At 37.1% G+C, this 25379-nt stretch overlaps 2 protein-coding genes across 2 annotated transcripts in view; both read left to right on the top strand.

The window, feature by feature from the left end:
* LOC148311460 (interleukin-1 receptor accessory protein-like 1-B) overlaps positions 1-11847 on the top strand; it is a 121787-nt gene extending 109940 nt beyond the window's left edge. The window contains exons 4-10 of the mRNA XM_088256606.1: positions 667-762; positions 1314-1422; positions 2631-2761; positions 5074-5235; positions 7161-7298; positions 8563-8708; positions 9997-11847. Of these exons, the coding sequence (XP_088112732.1) occupies positions 667-762; positions 1314-1422; positions 2631-2761; positions 5074-5235; positions 7161-7298; positions 8563-8708; positions 9997-10242 (1028 nt within the window). The 3' untranslated portion in view covers positions 10243-11847. The remainder of the gene's footprint in view (positions 1-666; positions 763-1313; positions 1423-2630; positions 2762-5073; positions 5236-7160; positions 7299-8562; positions 8709-9996) is intronic.
* A 4244-nt stretch (positions 11848-16091) lies between these two features.
* Positions 16092-21105, top strand: LOC148311459 (uncharacterized). The gene is made up of 2 exons (XM_088256577.1): positions 16092-20213; positions 20969-21105. Exon 1 carries the CDS (start codon positions 16399-16401, stop codon positions 18598-18600), a length of 2202 nt encoding a protein of 733 aa, XP_088112703.1. The 5' UTR covers positions 16092-16398; the 3' UTR covers positions 18601-20213; positions 20969-21105.
* Positions 21106-25379: the final 4274 nt, after the last annotated feature.

Here is a 25379-nt window from a genome sequence, read left to right as displayed (position 1 = left end):
AAGATTTGCCTTCTGCCCACACCTCATTGACCTTCTATTTTGCCTTTTATGATAGGTGGAATAGCTCGTACTTGTCTCCTCTGAAATCTCCCAGATAGGACACCTTCCCGACCTTGATATCAGTCAGCAACTGTCTCCCTGCTCTTGCTTTTTAGAGCGCATTCACGTTGCTTACCATATTGGTCCATGAAATGCGTAGCATTCTACAATATAACCACATTTAAAATGTTTTGAATATTGAAAGCATTAACTTTGTGGATCATATTGATATATTTATTATTTTGAGAAATAAAAAGACTTTGTTTTTTGGTCCACTCACATTTTTATTAACCAAATAGTTTCGGCAACAACCTGTTGCCCTCTTCAGGGTTTAATTTATGACTTCATATATAAAACCCTGAAGAGGGCAACAGGTTGTTACCGAAACTAGTTGGTTAATAAAAATGTGAGTGGATCGAAAAAACAAAGTCTTTTTATTTCTCAAAATAATACATTTCAAATGCCTCAAACTCCTAAACCTTCTCCAGTAAATACTCCTATTTATTATTTTTTTAAATGCATTCTCGATAAGCCATTATTTTCACAAACACAAACTGGCCACCATTCACACCTTTAAAATTCAAAATGTAATTTTAACTGTTGTTTTTTTATTTGTTTGATTTACAGAAAAACCCCCTCCAGCTCCTAGGGCCACGTTCACGCCGGAAGACCAGTGGGTCCAACTTGGTCAGCCTGCAAGGCTCTATTGCGAGGCGTTTGTCGGTAAGCAGCCTTCCATCAACTTATAACTCGATCAAAGAACGTCAATGCTAACACTTTCCTTATCATTCATTGTTCACTTTGTCTAATACCACTTAAGTTATTTTTTTAAGTGGTATTACACAAAGTGAACGATGAATGATAAGGAGTGTTATATTACCATGCCACAAAGTTAACCATGCTTTTAATATACAAAATGTCAATGCTTCTCAGTTAAGCTACAGATAGACATGCTATGAATAAAGTATGCTTATGAAAATATTAAACACACTTTGAAAGGGAGAGGTATTGCTACCCGTTCGGTTGATTGATCCCTAAGGACGGGAAGGGTATTTTTACCTTTTGCTCCGGCCTCATTTCATAGTCAGAAAAGAAGGAATTATTCAATGTTTTTAAATTAAAATTATATACCAATCTCTAGTCAAGGTCTAGCCAGCGGTCCGCAGGCGTAAAAACACCCTGCTGAAATGTCCTAATATGAATATTTGTATCTAGATGTTTAGTCTCTTCGTTATCTTTATCCAAAATATTTGAGAGTTTCTTTTCGTGCGCAGGTCGGATCAACTTGCCGGACGCGTCGAGTGATGTCTCTTGGAAGAGGGTCCATCCGGAAGCAACCAAACCGAGACGTCCCGTGAGATTGCAACAGGATAAAGTTATAAGGTATTCAAAAATATAAAAACTATCTAACCAACCATAATACATACCACTTTTGTAGGCAGAGAGAATAGAATACACCACTTATCTGTCTTCACAGACAATCTTCGCCTATTTTACATTCATACGTCCCCTCATACATACCCACTGATTATTCTGACTCCTGACCTGACCACTAACAAGTGTTTGAAATACCTGATCATGCCAACTTTTTCTCAGTTTTCTCTACTCCTATTTCCAACTACATGGGTCTCATAAATTTGTTTTACCGTTCTTTCCTAACTCATAAGTTCCACATGTCCAAACCATCTCAAAACACTTTTCTTAATTTAATCGATAATGCTTATCTCAGCTTTGCATTATTTCCTAATTTTTCACCATTCGAACATCTAATAAACATAGTTTTGCCGCACTAAGAGATAGCATTCCGACTGCATTCAGTCTACGTTCATCCTTCTTTTGCGAGTTCCATGCTTCACTTCCATACTTTGGTACCATTTGACTTAGATTTTTTCTTATTAATTTTTTTTCAAAAATATTGATAATATTAGTTTATAACCACTCACCCAGATTTTTATGTCTACCGGTTTCGAGACGTACCCGTCTCTTTGTCAGGACAATCACTACCACAGCATGCAAACAATACCACCCTTCACCACCATAGCACTATTTACACACTTAAAACTACACAAAATGTTTAGCACATGCGATTTTTGGTCGACCCGAAGATCAACATGCACTAAAGGTTTCAGCACAGACATGCGTTACGAGCCGAGGTTATGCATGCATACATGCACTAGAATTAAACATACAAATGAATCAGCTTATATACTCGTAGCATTAAAGGAGTGGGCGGGGTTTGAATTGGATATTGACGAATCTTTCTTAACCGATGTTGAATCAAATAATGGACTATAAGTAAAAATTTTAATAGATTTTTTCCTCACAGTCCCATGTCGAATGTCATTCGACATTTTTTTCACCATTAGTATTATTAATTTAAAATGCAAGCTCACTTTTTTTTAAATTGCATCTATTACAACAGTATGTGGAGCAGAGGACAAATGAATTTTTGCCCATTGGAATGTGCAACTGTACCTGGATTTGTTTTCTAATTTTTAAAGGGTTAATTTATTGCTAAATAATTTCTTTCTGGAATAAAACAAATGTGTTTTCTTTTCTTCCTCTATTAAATGAGGTTTTGGCATTTTCAGGGAAGATGAGCAGATCCTAGGAGCCTACTTGATCATCCCTCACATGAGGTCCGAAGATTACGGGCAATACGTGTGCACGGTCAGCAACGCCGACTCGTTTATCGAGATGCCAATCTGGCTTCATCACAAAGGTAAACTTGCCACAGACCTTAACTGATCACACCTGATTCGAGTGAGGCGTTGTACATAATCAAGTATTGCAAGAATGAGATATTTTTCATCAAATTATCAAACCACGCTACCCATGCAAACATACATCCGCTATATTATCGCACGAATACACCAAGCCATATGCCGTCAGTTCAGATACAAAAAAAAATATTATTTATAGTAATATAATTAAAATGTAACTTTGTTTTAAAATCACTAAAAATATTTTATTATAACTTAATTATAATGTCTACCGGTTTCCAAGCTAACCGCTTCTTTATCAAGACTGATTGATTAAGCAGTATTAATCAGTCTTGATAATGAAGCGGTTAGCTTCGAAACCGGTAGACATAATAATTAAGTTATAATAAAATATTTATAATGATTTTAAAACAAAGTTACATTTTAATTATAAAATGGAAAATCACAAAGTTAGTGCTTCAAATTTAAATTATATTATTTATAGATTTGGCATTTAATTTGTAGAACTCAAATAAATAAAAGTGATTTATTTTCACTATATTTATTCCATACCGTAGAACGGGGCTACTTGAACTTTGATGTGTTACTTGAGCCCAGTACAAAAAAAAAATTAAATCTGTATTTGGTCTACAATAATGAACGCATCGACATGATTCATTGTTTCCCTGACAGGTGGCACTTATTGTCACCATACATTCATTATTGTAGACCAAATACAGATTTAAATCATTTTTTTGTACTGGGCTCAAGCAACACATCAAAGTTCAAGTAGCCCCGTTCTACGGTACTATCCTCGACTGGTACATGAAGTGGAGGGCTGATCACCTTTCCTTCATGTGTTAATGATCAATATAACACTGCGTTTATATGATGCAGTGCCCTATGCACCATCGGGTGCAGATGAGGGTTTGAAAAATACTTTAAAACATAATTAAATACTAGAACCAGAACGAAAACCGACTTAGTCAGTATAATTTTTTTTATTTAAAACATAGTGTCCCAAACCTATTTGACTTCACACCCATTTTTCAAAGTTGATATTTTCCATCACCCACTTTTGCGAAACTTCATCTCTATTTAAGGTAATACTAAATATTAAGCGTTGCCAAACGAGCTAACCACTTCACTACGAAGTGACTGCAGTACAATATTAAGAGATAAAATACTTCCTTCTTGCAATATGCCACTTATTTATTAAGTTATTTGAACAGTTTTCAAGTGGAAATGGATTATTCCACCCTATTTATAATATGTACATAAATTGGATGTAAGCACACTGAAATTATTTTCATCATGGAGTCATTATTCATCACTAAAAATTGCAATTAACCTAGCCTAGCCTAACCAAGCTGAATCTCACATAACCTAACCTAACCTAATCAACCCAAATCTAACCTGGTAATATTATGTTGAAATAATGATTTTTTTTGATGAAATTTTTGGAATTGATAGTAAATTTTCGCTCCTCATGCAGTTTAGTTCGCAATATTTCACTCTTTATGTACAGTTTAGTTTCCAATAACTCACTCTCCAGATGCCGTTTAGTTTTCAAGAAGTCACTACTCGGATACATTTTATTTCGCAAGAATTCACTTCTCAGATAGGGTTTAGTTTGCAATAAATCACTCTTTATCTACAGATTAGTTTGCACGAACTCACTCCTCAGACATAGTTTAGTTTGCAAGAACTTACTCCTCAGACACAGTTTAATTTGTAAGAACTCGCTCCTCATTTAAAGTTTAGTTCGCAATAACTCAGATACAGTTTTGTTCTCATGAATTCGCTCTTAAGATACATTTCAGTTTACATGAACACTCACTCCTCAAAAGTAGTTTAGTTTGCAAGAATTCACTTCTCAGATACAGTTTAGTTTGCAATATCTCACTCCTTAGTTTGCAAGAATTCACTCGCCAAACGTGTCGGGTTGTGGTCCTGTGGTTGGTATCATGGACTCTCGAGTTTCTTGGTTCGAACCCACTCTACAACAGTTTGATACCTATTTTTAATAATCAGCCGCTTAGGCTCACAGAGATAGTTTAGAATTGAAGTATTTTTGTAAATAATAAAAACACAAATATTTCTCTTTCAATTTCAAAAGGGAATTAGTTAGTGAGAAGCAGTCATATATCTTTGTCTCTTTTTTTATAGGAACTTCTAACAATATCCCATCTTCAAAAACCAGGCCCGTTTATCGTTACACTTCTTCTATCTGAAAGTACGCCCATGTAAAAAATTCAATTTAAGTCCCATGGTTGCTTTATGGTGATTTTTTACTTCTTTTTGCCATGGTTTTATGAGATGTTTCTTTCAGTTGAAGGCGCGGGCATCCAGAACAACCCGGTTCCCTGGCGCTCCCTATGCTTTATGGCGATCGGGATAATATTGGCAATGCTGACTGGGATCGCTTTGTACACAAGATTTGGCATGAAGCTTGTGCTGAAGTGTAGGAACGCAAGCCACTCACCTAACTCTGGTAAATATGAATACCTAACCTGACCCGGTGACCCGGTCTCACCTAACCTAACCTAACCTAACCTGATCTAATCTAATCTAACCTATCGCAGTAAATGCTAATATCCACCAAACATAACCTAGCTTATTTATTGTAACTGCAGACAGTTGGTAGAATTCCATATTGATGATGGGTAATTCAAAAATTAAACAAGGTTTGTTGGATTGAATTCTAAATTTATTTATGTATATGTTAATACGTGACGCATTTCGTTTTCTTAGGACATTATCAAACACTCTGTGTTTGATAAAGTCCTAAGAAGACGAAACGCGTCACGTATTAACATATACATAAATAAATTTAGAATTCCATCCAACAAACCTTGTTTTATTTTGGATATATTACCCAACAATAACCTAGCTTGTACACGACCTAACCTAACCATTTTGACATCTTATTTACGGGGCTTGCGACCCGTCATAGGCTGGTCTAAGTGATCACTCTATACATTTGTAACGTTTCTTACACCACAACATTTGAGTGTGTCCAAATACTTGTTAAAAAATGTGGACTTTCTCCACTTTCGAGTTATTTTTACATTTTGACATCTCAACGTAGATAAAGAAGTATTTGGAAGTCTGGGTATTTACAGGGCTTACGACCCGTCATGGGCTGGTTTGAGTAATCACTTTATACATGTGTTACGTTCACCATTCTACCCATGTTTGACAATTACACTACAATTTTTACTGGGTACTTATACAACATTTTAATTTCACATCGCTTCGTGTTTGAGCTCACGGTTGTATTTTTAATTTAGTAAAAAAATACACATATTTTCATTTTTATTTTATTTAAGTGATGTAAATAAAAGCCAAAAATCACAGACTGTGATATTTCGTCATACTACAAAGTAAGCACACATTGCTTTTAATATTTGTAATATAACCTGACAGCTAACATAACCCAACATTACCCCAGTATATATAAATACTAACCTAACCTTATCTAACTACACCAGAGCGAAATAGTGTAAATTTTTTTAGAAATAACTAACCTAACCCAACCTTATCTTGTTTTTAAAGCAAGGTAATTGATGTGAAGATGGTTGAAAAAAAAAAGATTATGAAACCAAAACTAAACTATTCTTTTACATCCTTTATCGTATGGCCATTTTGTATCTGCTGCATTCTTGATTGTTAATAATGTGAAGTCCAGGGCTTTTCCATGTAAATATCAACACATTGTTTGTGGGAAACGCTTAAAAGCGTCTTTTACATACTGTTGGTAGGGAGCGGGAGATGTTTATAAGCGTTCTATTTGCTTACATTTAGTAGAGCGCGAGAGACGCCAAAAAACATTGTACAGATGGAAATTGGGGTTTATTTTTGATGGTTACTTATGATTAGTATACGACCCTAATTAGTATACTAATTAGGGGCGGGGTTGATGAAAATACCGCCCGATAACAATGTCTCAACACGTGTAAACAGTTTCGAGAACAAAACATTTTTTTTTTCACTTGTTGATGAGAACATATGTATCTCTTAAAACTAGTCCTGTTTACATGAACAAACTCAAAATAAGTAATGCGGAAGAACACTATATATGTAGTTGTTTTATATAAAAATATATACCGTAGAACAGGTCTACTTGAACATTGATGTGTTGCTTGAGCCCAGTATAAAAAAAAATTTAATCTGTATTTGGTCTACAATAATGAACGTATCGACATGATTCATTGTTTCCCTGACAGGTGACACTTATTGTCACGATACTTCGATCGATACCACAGTATAAACAAAAAAATTGTACTGGGCTGTAACACATCAAAGTTCAAGTAGCCCCGTTTTACGGTAACTGTTTTAAATATATTTTTTATTTATATTGTTCCACAAAGTTAATGCCAAATTAGTAAATAATACTTTGTAATATATCTTTTGCAGATGACAAGGAGTACGATGTACTGGTTCTGTACGGGTCTGAAGATGCATCCCTCACGCTGGAGGTGCTGATACCGACTCTGCAGAACAAGTATTCCTACAAATGCATCAACTGCCAACTGCCCAAGGACAGCGCCAACTGTGAGTTTTCAATTATTTCGAATCAATTATACTTTTAGACACGCATATTGCATATTGCAAATGGATAGATTTTTTGCTGCTGATAAATGTCACTTTATGCCCGGTTTTTTGGCGCATGGGTTTTCACATAACCTCAATTGGTGCTGTCAAGTTGATGGTGTCAACTGTTGATGATATTCTTTTTTTCTAATATCCATATCAGCATCCAAATGGGGCCATAGGTCAACACTTCGGGGCGACATTTTGTTATCTTTATAATCAGTTACATGAAGGCCTGTTTTTTACATGAAATATATTAAATTCTAGTTTTTACTGACATTTCTTGGTGGAACTGCGTTTAATATGTATGCCTGTTTAGTTATAAAACAAAACAGGCAAGCAAAACAGTTTAGACAGGCGCCATGGCGTAGTTGGGTAGATGCTCGACTGTGAAACTGGCGTCGCGGGTTCGATTCCCGTCAAGTGAAAAATAAATTCAAGAAAGATTTATTTTCCATTGGTCTGGGTATTTGTGATGTATTTTACACATTTACCTTCCCTATCCTTACTATCCTACCTGCAGAGACAAGCCTCTAATGGAGGCTTTGCGGGTTATTCCTTAAAAAAAAAAAAAACCCGAAGAGGGCAACAGGTTGTTGCTGAAACTAGTCGGTTTATTATAATAAAAGTGGGTGGCTCAAAAAACAAAGTTATTTTATTTCTCCAAAAAATATCATACATAATATGCCAAGAGTTGACCTATGTCAGTATTTCTCAAAGTGGGCGATATAATATCTCCAAATAATATAAGAGTTTCTGCTTAATAAAAAGCTTCTTTACATCTCACCAATAGATGTCTCTAGTGAAGTTCTATTGATTCAAGAACAAGGTTTCTAAATTGGTTCATATATACAGAACTTCCGAGAATTTGAGTAGTGTGGTTGTCAATAATGGGGAGAATTGGTGAATGTTACACGTGTGTAAAGTGATCACTTAAACCAGCCTATGACGGTCGTCAGCCCCGTAAATGCCCAGACTTCCATATTCTTCTTCATCTTTGATGAGATGTCAAAAATAATATTTAAATAATATATTACGATCATCCACAAAGTTAGTGCTTTAAATATTTAAAATATATTTTGCATGAGTTTACAGGTGGTAGGTATCTCTTGGTGGCTTTAGGCAATGAAATGTCTTCGGAGCTCATCCGAGAAGTCGGGATTTATGGATCATACAGTCAAAGTAATCTTATTGTATAACTGACACAGGTGTTTGACCTTTTCAGGGAGCAGCACAGTCGGGCGGCTGTCGGCCATGAGTCGCAGCGTCCTGGCCGTAGTGTCGCCCGCGGGCATGAGCCCGGACCAGCTCACGGCAGCCCTCTCGCAGCTGCACCGCCTCTCGCCCAACCTCGTTGTGGTGCTCCTCCAGGTGAATACAGACAGTCATTACTCTAAACCAGTGGTCCGCAAACATTTTCCGTTCGAGTTACACCTGCCAAATAAGACGTTTCAGAGGTACACCAAAGAAAAAAAAACAAAGTTGATTTAATATTGATTTAATATCAAAATAAAATGCGAAAATATATAATATCATAATAATAATAATAATAATAATAATAATACCCTTATCCGCACCCCAATGGTGCATAGGGCACTGCGTCATATAAACGCAGTGCTATCTTGATCGTTTACACATGAAGGAAAGGTGATCAGCCCTCCGCTTCTGGTCACCAGTCCAGGGTAATATTGAGTAAATATTACAGTGAAAAAATCACTTATATTTATTTTACCCCCCTTGGGAATCGAACCCGGGGCCTCCGGAATGGTAGCCGAGCGTGCTGACCATTACGATATGATATAATATCATAACAAAGTTTATTTAACACATTGTAGTCGGGCGCTTTGAGCAATAGACTCTAGCCTATAAATCATTTTCACACAAAAATATATCACTTTCTTAAAATTGACACAATTTCTAAACCAAATAATATTTTCAATCGAAATTTTCAAAAAAATCATATATGACATTTGACCATCAAAAATAAATTATAATCATAATTTTTAATTAAGTATTCCGTATTTCACACTTTTAGAAGCATTGTAAACTCTAAAAAATAGTCTTCCCCTCCAAGGTATCATTCCCTATACATACAATGCTAATATATTCAAATAATAAAATACCAAACAGTAAACACAACAGTGCAAGCGGTTTGAAAAATAGTCCAATTTGTGAAATGACTCAAACTAAACTGGAGATTGATATCGCATCAAAACTCTAGATTTCTGGCGATGCCTTTACAAGCGGCACACTAGCCAATTCGGACAAGGCATATCAAATAACGTCGACAGACTATCGCCTAGCACCCAGGTAGCAAATTACCCTTCAAGGCGTTTTATTTCACGCTGATAACAAACCCGTATATGTATTGCCGTTTTCCGCCGAAAACCGACAGTCGACAAAAACGGCATTTACCGTGTCCCGCAGTTGACCGACAGTCCGCCGAAAACGGCATATGCCGTGTCTCGACGACAATGTGTTAATATCTTCACAAAACTAGACTTTTTTCCGCGGCACACCAACTAATCAACACGGTACACCAGTGTGCCGCGACACACACGCGGCGGAACAATGGCCTAATGTTTAAACATTGTCCAGCATTCGGAGCCGTAGAGGAGTGCGTTTGGTTTTGTTTACTTAGTGATATTTAATGTTTCAGGGCTACGACAAGGTCCGGCCTACCCCGAAGGACAGCAACGGGGAGAACCTCCACTCCGTGCTGAGGAAGACCCGCCTGGTCCCGTGGAGACAGCTCGAGGACAAGAACTTCTGGGTCGGGCTGCAGCTGTCCCTGCCGGCGCCCTCCTCCGCGCGCTACTGCGGCTCCGGCAGCAGCAAGGCCCCGGAGCCGCGGGAGCAGCCGGCCGCGCCCCCCGCGCCCCCCCAGACTGACCAACTGGTCTAGCCGACTGCCTGACGCAAAGAGACACTATTTGGTCTAGCATCACTCGATGAGTTCAGACACTAATCGTATAACTTGACTGTATTTATAGATTTGGCGTTTAATTTGTAGAACTCCGTTTCAATTTATATACTAAATATTAAAATCAAACACTGATTTTTAAGAGTCTACTAAATTGTGTTTATTGTCCGCCTTCGTAGTCTAATGGTCGGCACGCTCGGCTACCGTTCTGGAGGTCCCGGGTTCGATTCCCAGGGGGGGGGTCAAATAAATATAAATGATTTTTTCAATATTTATTCATAATGTTTTGGATACATCCAAAACATTACTAATAGTTTTGGCATGAAGTATCGCGTCGGAAGTATCAGTGTCTTCTAGTTATGAACAATTGCCTTAGGAAATGTTCTGACACTGTTGATAGAGTTAGGTATGACTCGACTGTTTTATGACAATAAGTGAAAGGTGAAAATAACATTATTCACCAGTAACACATCGCTCACTCCTTTCAACAACGTCATATATAAAAAAAAACTTGATTTTTCAGGAGATCGTTTTTAAAGTTTAAAAATATAATAAAATGTATTAAAAATAAATATCAAGCCACTTATTGAACTTTTTACTGTGCAACAGATCTTTTTTGGGTAAAGCCTGAATTTTTTTTCTCCATTTGAAAAATATTTAGTAGGTATATTTAAGAAAATAATTAAACAATACCTTTTCTTCAAAATGCAAATACAACACTCTTTGCCCTGTAGCGGGTAAATATTATGTTAAAAATATGCCGCTTTTGCTGGGATAAAGAACATTTTCTGGGCATTCCAAAAACACACACAACTGAAAATTGACAATTTTTTATTTATGACGTTCTTGAAAGGAGTGAGCGACATGTTAAATGCTTTAAAAATACAATTTTCCTCATTTTTTAACCATTTATTTTACAATTCTATGTGTGTAAAAATTTTAATAAACAAATGCTTTTTTCCAAGTTCTTGTTCAAGTTGTTATCAAGTTCTTTATTGATATCTCAACATATAGTACATTTTCTGGGCATTCCGAAAACAAGCACAACTGAAAATTGGCAATTTTTGACATATGACATTGTTGAAAGGAGTGAGGGACATATTTAAACTTGTTCTTTTTTATCATTATCTTTGCATCACTGCTTTTTTTTCTCTTTGGTTTGAAATGCGCAATACAAATTATATTGAAAGCCAAGGTGAATATGACCAGTGTGGAAAAAATTTATCATTATGTGACCCCGTATGCAAAAAGACAATTTCTGATGTTCACTTTATGCGAGGTCGCAATTATTTGGGCACAACTCCATCCAAAGAGTCCTCTGTAAATATTTACCTAGTTTTATCACATTGATTAATTGACGACATTAGTTTTTACTTTTTTCGACTCGATGAAGGTTTAAACCTCTCTGCGAGTGAGTCCTTGCGAACTGAACTGCATCTTCTGAGTGAGTTATTCTTGCATTTATTTTTTTCTTCAAAATATATCGTAGATTGTAAATAGAGATGTAACTGTAATCAATCAATATGATTAAACGTTTCTTACAATGTCAACCCGTTCAGACAGTACTTAAAAAATATAAAAAATAAATGTGTTGAAATGCAGACTGTAAAGATTTGTGCATTTATTGTTTTCAATTGAAAACATATCAATATAAATGCCAAACTTGAAATTTTTATTCAACCACATCGTGCTCGTGTTTTTTGATTGGAGCGATCCTCTTATAACAAAGCTTTAATTTAAATTCCACAGATGTCACTACAGACCTTAAATATCGCAAAATAATAACCAAAAAACATCTCTTATTACAGTAATAAAAATATTGATAATTTGTTTTGTCTTCTGGAATGGCGTTTGGCAGACTGGGTAAAGCCCGCCTCCTGAGTAAGATGTGTTAACCTCGTATAAAAAGATTAAAACAAGTCTAACTTTGATATTTAAAAGAAAAATTTGGTCATTTATTAAAGGATTTCCAATAAATTCAAACAGAGCTGAAGGTGATGGAATTAGCAAGCTCAATTTGAGTTAAAAACACTCTCCTTATCATTCATCATTCACTTTGTGTAATGTGTAACACTTTAGTATTATACGTTGGTATTACACAAAATGAACAATAAGGAGCGTTATATTACAATACCACAAAATTAAAAATGCTTTTAATATACAAAATTGAGTTTTTTATCTAATGTTATGCAAAGAAGTGGAAACACGCGAGCAGTGCTCGAGTTGGCGCGATACGACACATGTGCCGTCCACGAGCACTGATCCTTCAAAAGCATGAAGTGGTTTAAAAAATTGGTAGTTAACGAAACTCATAGCCTTTATTTTACATGTGGTAACACACTAAGAAAATGGTTTGATTATGGAGTCAGTTTTACAGATAATTATACTTTAACTTCTAGAAACTATGCAATATCTCATCCCTACTCCATTTTGTTAGTGGAATGAGGTCCATCCATGCTTTCGGAGGATTTGAACATGTATTTTTCTATCATCTCAAATGATTGTGTAAATAATGTTTTGTTTATTAAAATGTTTAGTTTTATCTTCTGAGCAGTTTGCATCTCAGTTATGTAGTGAAATTAGTTATTTAAATATAGTATCGTAAGATTTGGTGTATCATGTAGTAAAATACCGGTTACTAGGTACTTACTTTTAATGGAAAATGTATAATTTGGCCATCTGACACAGCGGCCATAATGTAATGCTGATATTTATAACCTAAATTATTATTGTCAATTTTATTGGACCTAATCAATTAAATTTTCGCTACGACTGATAGAGATAATTTTGGATAAATATTTTAGGTTTTTCGACGCTATTTCGGGAGTATATTCATTGTTTTTACAACTAATAACTGTGTGACATTTATGTTACTTAAAGTTAATTTTTTACTTTTTGATTTTTCTCGCTTTTAACCGTTTCCCTAATGATTTTCTTTTCGTCTTACATGATTTTATTCTTCTCATTGATCTAACCTTGTCAGAAGACAGGAAATGACATATGGAGTGTAAAACTTGCAACACCCGCCCCTTAGCCCTATGTGAATATAGATTACTCACATCCAAGTACTTACTAAACATTAATATATCAACTCTGATGAGGAAATTTGTAAATTTTACTTTTAAAATACCACAAATAAGCATATGATATACTTTTTTCATAAGGTAAAACGTTGCTATGGGTTCTGTTGTTCAAAAGGGTATTATTGACAAATGACTACTTTTCAAGAGACACATTTGAAGTGCTGTAACTTTATTAGGTAGTCACGTACCTACATTAGCATATTGCCAAAACTTCATTCCATCTAATTATTATACAATAGTGTAGCGACGACTACTCAATGAAATAATATTGCTTCAAACGTGTCTTCCGAAAAATAGAAATTTGTCACTCACTCTTTTTCGCTGGCAACATTCATCGATATATAAATTTATCTGTTAATGACCAAAGTTGTTGTATCAAGATTGAAGAAGTAAATGTCACACAATTATTAGCTGTGGAAACCTTGTGAAAACGTTTGTTGAAATTCAAAATTGGTGCTTAGTTTTACGTTTGTCCAATGGGGGCCAATTTGTATGTGCTGTTTTTCTGTTGTTATTTTATTACGTATGTGTTGTATTATAAATAAACTTAAAAAGAGATTAAAAAGATATAGTCAAATCTCTCGTGGAAGGAGATGTGCTCCAGCTCCGTTTTATATTATGTTAATGGATACTCATTACTTTATATTAATCTAGTTTGTAAAATATGAGCTTATGTAATACATTTAGATATTATGTAATTGCATACATGTTGAAGTTACAATAATTACCACATTTGTGACCACAAAGAAATCCGTTTGTTTTTTTCTTCCCTGAACTGATTGACCTTCAAGCGCTCGTGTTGTCATATCAACAAACACATACAGGTAGGTAGTAAGTAAATACATATATATCCCAAAGATTTTTCACTATATATATCGCTCACTCCTTTCAAGAACGTCATAAATAAAAAAAACTTGTTTTTTCAGGAGAGAGTTTTTAAAGTTTAAAAATATAATACAATGTATTAAAAATAAATATCAAGCCACTTATTGAACTTTTTACTGTGCAGCAGATCTTTTTAGGTAAAACCTGAAGGTTTTTTTATCCATTTAAAAATATTTAGTATATTTAAAAAAATCATTTAACAATTCGTTTTCTTAAAATTCAAAAATAACATTTTCTGCCCTGTAGCGGTTAAATTTTAAGTTAAAAATATGCCTCTTTTGCTGGAATATAGTACATTTTCTGGGTATCCCGAAAACAAGCACAACTGAAAATTGTCGATTTTTGATTTATGACGTTCTTGAAAGGAGTGAGCGATATGTATAATGAAAAATCTTTGGCAGTGACCAAAATTTGTACGTTTTTTTCGATCATGGTGAATTTCCATTCAATGAGCTTTTTTATACGAATCTTTTAAATTCGGATTCATACATTATCAAAAAACAAAAAAAAGTAATTAACTTATTGATTTTTCAATATTATATCAAATAGTGAAAGACATACTGTCAACTGTTTCAGAATAGAGAATAATCAAGAAGTATTTAATGAAATAAATAAAAAGTTTAAAAAATATATACTATCTAATATTATAAGGGATGCTGTAATGTATTACTGTTAATACAATTAAGTAAATAGTTAGCTTTATTTTGTACTGATACATGTGATTCTGCTATTTCAAAGTCACTAATAAATGAATTGAATACCAAAAACTCTTAATTTTTACCCTAAGATTTTTAATGGTTTTACTTTAAACCGTTAATTGCAAATGATATTTATTTATTCGGATATAACAATCATATTGCCAGTTACATAATTTTGTGTATGATGTACCTATCGCAATAATTTTGCATGTAGAATTCGAAATCTCCCGCGTCTATGTAGCAAGGCTAACTTAGTCAAAATTTGTCTATGGTTTCTGTCTATCGGGCTGGTATTCCTATACAAACAAAAAAAACGGGGCAGTATGCATATGGCCCAGAATTCGTTTCCTGTCTAGATGAAGAGATAGTACAAAACAGATTGAGAAATCCTAAAGAAATATAAAGACCTAGAAAATATAAAATTTCGTATTGAATTACTTTTATAAATCACAGCGCTATTTTCCGTTACAAACAAAGGCTAGGTGAAGAATGAAAAGTAAAATACCTGCTTATTTTATGAGCAGTACTTTTTTTATGAATATTTTGGACTAGATTATATCAAGTTATATCTATTTGGTATTATCTTTATTATTTTCCTTTCAGTCGCGGAGTGTTCCGTCGCTATCATTTTTGCTTACAATTCCTTGAAAGTTCATGATAATAACTTTGAATTTCGACACCAATCGTGCATTCAAATTTATCGAGCGGTCAGGGAAGTCATCGCCCCTAAAACCCGCTAAAACGTAAATACTATATCTAGTGTTTAATAATACTAAAAGTAAAGAGAAGGATTTTGCATCATGTGTTTTAATGCGAATATGCACCGGTTTGCACCGTTTGTACTCGTTATAATAATGGAAATTACGGCAACAGTCCAATGCAGCCAGCAATCGCAGGTTTTCCATTGACCTTTTCAGTTGGCGTTTTTTTTTCTTTCAATTCTAAATGCATTAGTCCCATATACAAAAAACTACATCGTATACGGTAAAGATCGTGTTCCTCCCGAAAAAAGTTTCGGGGCGGAAAATATCTCGTGTTCGTAATTTATGTATGAGATTTTTGCATTCGGAATTCCGCAACAGGAAAACGCGCGATTGCTGGGTACCTAACTGTGAACGCCGTCATCTTGAATGTTGGTAATACAAATAATAAACAAAACATCTGTGGCAATCTGTGATTTCCGTTTTGAATCGCAAAACATGCCACGTGTATGACCTTTGACCTTGGCCACGTAGACGGTTCATCTGCGAATTTGCGATTCATCTCGTGTCACGGCGGGGTTGGTCCGCGTCGGTTCATGGCGGCACTCGCGTGCCTCGTCCGCTCTTCACAAAATTTGCATTTTTAACGTTGAAATGGAAGTAAAAATACATTTACAATATCGACAGTGCTTCGACAATCTTTTCTTCGATTACGTGTCAAGCTGGCGTTGAGATATTGACATTAAAATTGGTGGAAAAGACGCGATCGACATGAAGTTGAAGGAGCTCTACAATACCACGCTGATCATGAAGATCAACGAGGGTTTCTGCTGCGACTGGTCCGACGACGATAAATTCTTCGTTCTGACGAGCGCCGGCCTGGACGTTTTCCATCTGCGGCCAGACCCTAAAAAGAAGCTGGAAGAATTTAATTTTGTAAGGTCTTTTATATTTCCGGTTGTCTATTATCCGACGGAGCACGCGGGATTCGACGAATCCGACATCAAGCAGCTCTCTAAAGATGATTTGACTCTAGTTTTGTACGATCCGCTGCTCGCGCCTCGTTTTCGGTTCGCTTCGGAAGCGCCGTTATTTTTCGTAAAGGCGCTTTGGTCTCCACCTTGGATCGTCCCGAAAAATTGCGTCTTAGCCGTTTTGACTTCCGTCGGCGGGATTACTCTTTGGATATACAAAACCAACACGTGGGTGATATTAGCCGACATCTCTAATTTCGTTTTGCATTTTCTAAAAGGGACCGATTATCTCAAGCGCCCGTCTTCGTCGACTTCGGTGATCGAATTACAAGAACGATGCTACAGATTGGCCACGTCATCCATTGCTTGGAGCGCGGTTTACAAACATCTAGAAACTTCCGTCGTTTTCTTCGCGACGATACAAAAGAGTGGCGACTTGTACATATGGAAAATTACGCCTAAAAATTTGTCGGATCTCGAACTCACCACCGACTTGGAATTCACTCTCGAGTCTAATATAAAAAACGTGTCGTACATGTTGTGGGAAAATATTTCGTCGTCTAAAGCTTTTTTGATTCTCGGAGATTCGCAAGGAAAAGTTCATTGTATTCACTTGAACATATCCCCCGCTTGCAAATTGACGATCTCTAATTCTAGCGAGATTTGGTCCGAAGATGATAAACTAAAAGTGTCTTATATGTCGTCGATAAAATGGTTTAAGAAGAGATGCATTATTTTAGTCAAAGGATCCTTTTTTATTTGCCGCGTTATAAACGGTCACGGCGACGTCGAAGAAACGGTTCACAAGAACCTCGACAATCTAAACGTGACTGGTGTTCGAGAAATTTCGGAAAAAGTGTTCGCGGTCTCGACTTTGACTGGCGAAATTCATTTGTTGACCTTGAGTCGGGGAAATAGCGGGAAAGTCGAGATATCACAGTCTTCCGTCACAACCGATTTGAATTACGCAAAATGGGCGCAGTACGGAATGTGCACGTCCAAAAACAACGCGATTTGGGTCATGTGCCTCGGACCTTGTAAACCGATGCACAGACAATTTGGCAGAAGCTGTACCCGAGTTTCATTTTGTGCCCAAACAGAAATGGACCCCGCGAGAATGCTCCTGGATAACAAAACTCGGCTTTTAACCGACCATTGGGACCTTCTAGAACTGTGCAGAATCAAGTACCTAAAAACAAAAGCGACGCCTGAAAATTATTTACCGAAATTTCCCAAAGACATGACTCTCTACCAAATGAAATTGCGCTACTGGACTAATTTTATCGCATACTCAATGTCGGAGGCTACAAGAGCGAGTAATAAGCGTTACAGGCAAACGATATTGATTCAACACGTCGCTCAGTACGTAAAGAAATTACACGACAAATTTCTTAGTCAAGAGTCGTTGGATGAATTTGATGCGAAGACTGCGAGAATTCAACTTAATTTCTTGAAGAACTGCTCAAATAACCAGCAAAAGACGCAGTCTTTAGTCGTGAGATTAGAACATGAGTCAAATGACTCGCAAACTATAGTACCAAGAGTAGAAGATGAGCAAAATGAATCGGAAATTATGGAAATTGTAGTAGAAAATGAGCAAAATGAAAATATCGTAAAAAGAGTAGAATTCGAGCAAATAGATTTGCAAAACACGGTAACAACAATGGACAACGAATTGCAATCTTTGATAACAAAAGTTGAAAACGATCTTAAAGGTTGTTTGGAAGATGTCGCGAGTTACGAGTCTTGCGAGTGGTGTGACGAAACGCTCCTGGGCCCGACGTGTTCCCGAGGCCATCCCCGACAGTGGTGCTGCATAAGCCTCCTCGCGGTCGAAGACATGGACTCCCTAGTCTGTCCCGTGTGCGGTAGCAGCGCGAGAGCCGAACTGCTGCCCGGCGCGCCTGTATGCACGTTTTGCGATACCAGCCTTCAAATCAGCAATCTCTTTGTGAAGGAAGAATCGCCGACGGACGCCTTGAAGGATAAGAAAGGATGATAATTCTTTTAAAAGAAATGCGGAACTGCAAAGATGAAATCTTATTCCGATGGTGCTTAGGGCACCGCATGGGATCAACACTTGATCACTAATTATATGAGATAAAAGGGTGATCTTGGATCTGTAATCTATTCAATAGAAAACAGACGATGTGAGTGAAGGGTCCTAGTGCAAAAGAAATTACCGCTACAAGGGAAAAGAAACTGAAGGGGAATATTAACTAACTAACTTCCCCGCAGGGGTAGGCAGAGAGAATAGAATGCCACACCACCCTGTCTTTGCTAACATTCTTCGCCTCTTCCACATTCACGCATCTCCTCATACATACCCGCCTATTATTTTGACTCCTGACCCGTCCTGAAGGGAATATTAAGTAATTTAATACAATTATTATGAAAGCAGGAAAAGAAGAATAACAGCGATGGCTAGAGCACTCAGGGTTGCATATACACACTTGTACGTACGAGTCTCATGAGGTGTCGATTTCCAGTTTCCGGGACCTCATGCGAGGTAGTCAAATGCGCTAACCACTGCACTAGGGTGTCACGGGCTGTGGTCCTACACTGTGGACTCTAGAGACAGAGTTTCTCAGTTCGAACCCACTCTACCACAATTTGATACCCACTTCTAATAACGAGCCGCCTAGGCTCACAGAAATAGAATGGAATCTAAGTATTTTTGTAAATAGAAAAAAACAGAAATATTTATCAGTTTTATTAATAAAAAAAAAGCTACTACAAAGAGTGTCTGGAAAAGAGTCTACAGATCTATTTCTATCAGTCAACAATGAGCTGAAGAGATGAAGATCGGCAGCAAGATCAAGATATACAAAACTTGTGTCCGACCCATCATGACGTATGGAATCCAAAGTAGAGCGGACACCGCTGCCACAAAAAACACGCTTAGAGTGTCAGAAATGAAGACTCTGAGAAGCATAACAGGCAAGAGTCTTCGAGATAGACTGAGAAATGCCAAGATCAGGGAAATATGCGAGATGGAAGATGTCGTTAGGTGGGGAAGGCAACGAAGGAGACAATGGTATGCGCATGTGAGGAGAATGGAACCATCCAGACTCCCCCACATCGCACTGTACGGCCGACCCCATGGTAGACGACTCCCGGGCAGACCACCAAAGAGATGGGCCGATAGCTGGGAATCGACGTCGCAGGAGGCTAATCTCTCTTAAAAACAGGCCGTAAGGCCTACAATAAGAAGAAGAAAAAGAAGAAGAACAATGAGCTCTTACAAAAAGATGAGAAGACAAGTCATAACTAATGATTTTTAGTATGAATATTATAAAACAGATTATTTTTAGTCTCTCAGACTAATCTCATTCTCATTGGCAGTGAGGTTTCAGCTTCGAATCCTGGTCTGACGCAAGATTGAGACACTGTTTGGCCCCATAAAATCCAATTTTGAGATGTGACTTTACCTTATTATGCTCCAAATATCACGGATTGACTGGACATCCCGGGAGGCTGTCCGCGAAGCATGCGCAAAGACCAGGACCTAAGAGACCATAATCCGAGAGACGGTGGAAGCACGGCAAGGAGTTGGAGGAGGAAGGACGTCGCGGATGCGGAACATCAGGAACTCTGCAATAAAAGCAATCGGTAAATTACTTTTCATTTTATGTTTTTTAACTAACCAACATTTAGATTTATTTATTTTTTTATATTATTTCTTGACATCTCATCAAAGATGAAGGAGAATGTGGAAGTCTGGGCATTTACGGGGCTGACGACCGTCATAGGCTGGTTTAAGTGATCACTTTACACACGTGTAACATTCGCCTATTCTACCCATTATTGACAATCACACTACTCAAATTCTTGGAAATTCTGTATTTATGAACCAATTTTGAAACATTATTCTTGAATCACTAGAACTTCACTAGAGACATCTATTGGTGAGATTTTTTTATATTTGAATGCGATTTTGTGTCAAAATTTCAAACTGATTGTTGGATAAATTTCATAATTTTCATTAATTGTTTTATATTTAAAAAAGAATTACAATTTAATTATATTATCTGAAGATCATAATTTTAATAAATCAATGGGTATAGAAATTTTTCATTCAAATTCATTCAAACCCCTATCCGCACCCCAATGGTGCATAGGGCACTGCATCATATAAACGCAGTGTTATCTTGATCGTTAACAGATGAAGGAAACGTGATCAGCCCTCCACTTTAGGTACCGGTCCAGGGTAATATTGATTGAATATGACAGTGAAAAAATCACTTATATTTATTTTACCCCCCTTGGGAATCGAACCCGGGACCTCCAGAACGGGAGCCGAGCGTGCTGACCATTACACTACGGAGGCGGACAAAAAAAGTTAATACATGTGTTTTTTTTTTTAGTTTAAATCTGCAAAAATGGATCCGCGCACAACATCAAGGCCACTCAAGAGGAAGATGAATCTGAAGATTATCTCAGCAGTTGCTGTAGCTGAGTTTGAATCAACGTGGAGGCCATCTTGAATTGAAATTTTGACTCCATCAAGTAAATTTTAATTTTTAAAGCATTTACCTAGAACAGGGATGGCGAATTTTTTTGAGGCTGAGTGCCAAAATAGTTTTTTTTTCTATTTCGTAATTCAATTCAATTCAAACTCTTATCCGCACCCCAATGGTGCATAGGGCACTGCATTATACAAACACAGTGTTATCTTAATCAATAACACACGAAGGAAAGGTGATCAGCCCTCCGCTTCAGGTACCAGTCCAGGGTAATATTGTAGAAATATTAGAGTGAAAAGAATCACTTATTTATTTGACCCCCCCTGGGAATCGAACGCGGGACCTCCAGAACAGTAGCCGAGCGTGCTGACCATTGTCATTTTTTAAAGTTAACTAAAACTTTTTTGACTTTACACAAAAACAACACAAAAATACATGATTGCTTTTATTTTTTCTCTTCATTCACGTTCCATACCGAATCGTCTCGTGTGGCATTGGTTCGCCATCCCTGTACTATAACAAAGTGCAGTTTTCTAAATAAGTTAGATATGATAATATTATTAAAATGTAACTTTGCTTTAAAATCACTATAAATATTTTATTATAACTTAATTATAATGTCTACCGGTTTCCAAGCTAACCGCTTCTTTATCAAGACTGATTAATACTATTATTAGTATTTATCTATTATTAGTATGCTATTAATCAGTCTTGTTAAAGAAGCGGTTAGCTTCGAAACCGGTAGACATTATAATTAAGTTACAATAAAATATTTATAGTGATTTTAAAACAGTTAGATTTTAATAATAAAATGGAAAATCACAAAGTTAGTGCTTCTAATATAAATTATAAGTTAGATACGGCTGATCATCTGACTTCTTGACTAAAAGAAGTCATTTCTTGATTCAGTTTTCGTATTTCATAATTTTAAGACGATCGTGCCAATTTGATTGCGTATTTGTAGCTCTTCATAAATTTGACATACAAACTTAAGTTGGAAATAAATGTAAATCACTAGAAAATGTAACAAATATCGCCCCGATTCGGTAATTAGTAGTTTATTTCAATATAACAATAAAACATTTGGATAAAGACTGCTTTTGAGATTATTAATGTAAACAAGACTCGTCAAGAGAACTACAGATGTTCTTGAAACTTGTTATTTGCATTAATAAACTCAAAAGTGGTCTTACACAAGTCGCTCGCTCCTTTCAACAACGTCAAATATCAAAAAACTTGATTTTTCAGGAGATGGTTTTTTAAGTTTAAAAACAATCAAATGTACTAAAAATAAATATCAAGCCACTCATTGAGCTTTTTACTGTGCAACAGATCTTTTTAGGTAAAACCTGAATGTTTTTTCTCCATTTGAAAAATATTTAGTATATTTTTAAAAATAATTAAACAATACCTTTTCTTCAAAGTGCAAAAACAACACTTTCTGCCCTGTAGCGGGTAAATATTAAGTTTAAAATATGCCGCTTTTGCTGGGATTATAGAACATTTTCTTGGCATTCCGAAAACATGCACAACTGAAAATTGACGATTTTTGATATGTGACGTTGTTGAGAGGAGTGAGCGAAGTGTATTATTTTTATATTTAATAAGTGATAGAAGTCTGGGAAAAATTAAAAAAAAATTATATGAAAATTAATCTAAGGAGTTTTGAGTTATGTTATTCAATTTACTTTATCGGGATAACAATAATGAAACATCCAGGGCTACCAATAAATGTAAGCACTTTTTCACATGTCCATTGACATTGACAATCTGTCCCGGGCAGCACCAAACAGCTCCGCACCTCATCGCGGTCCACTCTGGATAGTTCCGCAGCCAGGAAAGCTGCCTTCTTCCAATCCCTCGTTTTTTTTCAACAATGGCAGCCTTATTTTATCCTTATTTCTAGTAATATGTTCCTAAAAAAAATTGTTGTAACACTATTTTATCCTTGAAATATTTGGGTAATTTACCGTTTAAAAATTTATATTTAAAGATCAGCATATTTAATTTTAGCCTCTTTTTTTATAGATAGCCAGTTGCTAGATAGATAACAGTTAGCCAATTTCTAGATAGATAACAGTTAGCCAATTTCTTCTCTCATTTTTTCTTTATTATTGTATCTATTTTTCTTGAGTACTATTCTCATTGCTTTATTTTCACCTTTCACTATGTGACCAAAATACCAAGTTTCACGGAGCTTGATTATCGCGAACAATTCTCTCTGTGCACTTTCTCTATACAGTACTTCGACGTTACTACATAATCATGTCCGTCTTTTATTATTTTCGACGCATTGTACACTTTAAACATAGGTCCACCCTGCCACGGTATACAAAGTTATAGTTCCCTTTGAGGATTATAAACATAAGAAATCTTGGACATATGTGGCCTGATTTTCTCGAGGCAATGTTTGGGCGTAGATCAAATATATCTTCACTCCAAATCGACTTCTTCTTGTGGGAATATATTGTTTCCACCATTGTGGAAGGGAAGGCTTGCGCGCTTTCACATTTGGCGGATCGGACTGTCACGTAAAGTCAATCGGATCGAGGTTGGGCGGTGGCTCGATGCAGCTCATGCAGCCCGCCACCTGCATATGCTGTCAGGTCACCGAGCCCCCTTTTGTACATTGCCGTTGGCCAATAGGTGACTAGTTTTAAGAACAGGTTGATTATTTGCATACTGCAAAAATATTTTTCCATAAATGGTGGTCTGTGGGACTGTAAAATTTTCAATATACATTTCCATTTTTAATCAAGGGGAGGGTCTATGGCCCTTGAGACTTTTGGAATCTAACGATTCCTCATATTCCGGTGATCGTCCCACACTCGAGCAAATCCATACGAGTCTATGGCTTTACCCTGCTATACTGTATATAGCCTTGGTATAAATCTCATATAAGATGGGATACCAAATTACTCCGCAGAGCCGTATGGCCTCGTGTCTCCTGCAAGCTGTCCCGATGGGCCCCCCGCCATCGCAGGGATAGCGGGAGCGCTGTAAATGGACGGATCTGGCACAGATTGCTTTACCTCCGCTATTTGGTTCCGCAAGTGACTTTGCGACTCCATCCTTACTTGCACAACAGCCGTGTGAAGGCTTTCACATGTTATTGGTACCGTGAAATGAAGGGCTTTATGCCCCGCGGGACTTAACGCTAGCAGTAATTAATTCTGTGGGTTTATAAAATTTTCAATGTGCATTTCCACTTTCAATCAAGTGGAGGGCATATGGCCCTTGATTATATTGGCTGGATCATCTTCATTTTGTGATTCGTATGGAAGTATTCCATAGCCGGAAGCAAAATTTGGAGTTTTTGATTCTGCTAATTGAGTCCAAATGTCCAGTAATGGAGTTCTGACAGGGGGGTGCAAAGCACGTGGATCAGCCGTGTGAAGGCTCGCGCACTTTCACATTTGGCGGATCGGACTGTCACGTAAAGTTGATCGGATCGAGGTCGGGCGGTGGCTGGATGCAGCTCACGCAGCCCGCTACCTGCATATGCTGTCAGGTCACCGAGCCCCCTTTTGTACATTGCCGATTGTTAATAGGTTACCAGTTTTAAGAACAGGTTGATTATTTGCATAATAATAACCATATCCGCTCCCTAGGTGGAGCATATGGAGTCCACAAACTGTCTCCAGGCTTTTCTGTCGGCTGCCAGCTCCCTTGCATCCTCCCAAGTCAGATCCGCGTCGCGAAGTTCTGACGAGAACTGCCGACGAATTGTCAGCAATGGTCGTCCTGGGCGGCGCGAACCTGATGCCTTGTAAAAGAGGCAAGCTTGATTAAGGCTCTCAGGAGGCATGCGGAGTACGTGGCCAAGCCAACTGAATCGCCTTTTTTTGACGACAGTTGTGACCAGGATTTGCTGCGTCCTACGCCTTATCTCTTCATTCCTCACAAAGTCAAACCACCGCACGCCTAAGATTCTCCGCAAACACCTGTTCTCAAAGCTTAGTACACGGCTGCTTTGGGCCCTTGTAAGGTGCCATGTTTCACAGCCGTATAAGAGAACAGGAGCAATGCAGGCATTGTATAGGCGGCATTTGGTTTTCACCGAGTATAAATCCGATCTCCAGACAGCCTTCATACTGTTGAATGCGGACCCAGCGAGTCCTAATCGCACTCCCAGTTCCTTTTGAAGGCTGCCATTTTCAGTCGCGTACACTCCCAAGTACTTGAAACTCTCGACCCTTTCGATGCGCTGGTTGCTCAACGTCAAGGGTTGTTGGGCATCTAGGCATGAGCTGTTGCACAACACGTGGGTTTTTGCAACATTTATTGTAAGCCCCATGTGCGTAGAGTACCT

Source organism: Brachycentrus maculatus, unplaced genomic scaffold, assembly GCF_059751285.1.
Source record: "Brachycentrus maculatus isolate JH-2025_06_01 unplaced genomic scaffold, ASM5975128v1 h1tg000064l, whole genome shotgun sequence".
Taxonomy (NCBI): Eukaryota; Metazoa; Arthropoda; class Insecta; order Trichoptera; family Brachycentridae; genus Brachycentrus; species Brachycentrus maculatus.
This window is presented reverse-complemented; position numbering and strand designations above follow the sequence as displayed.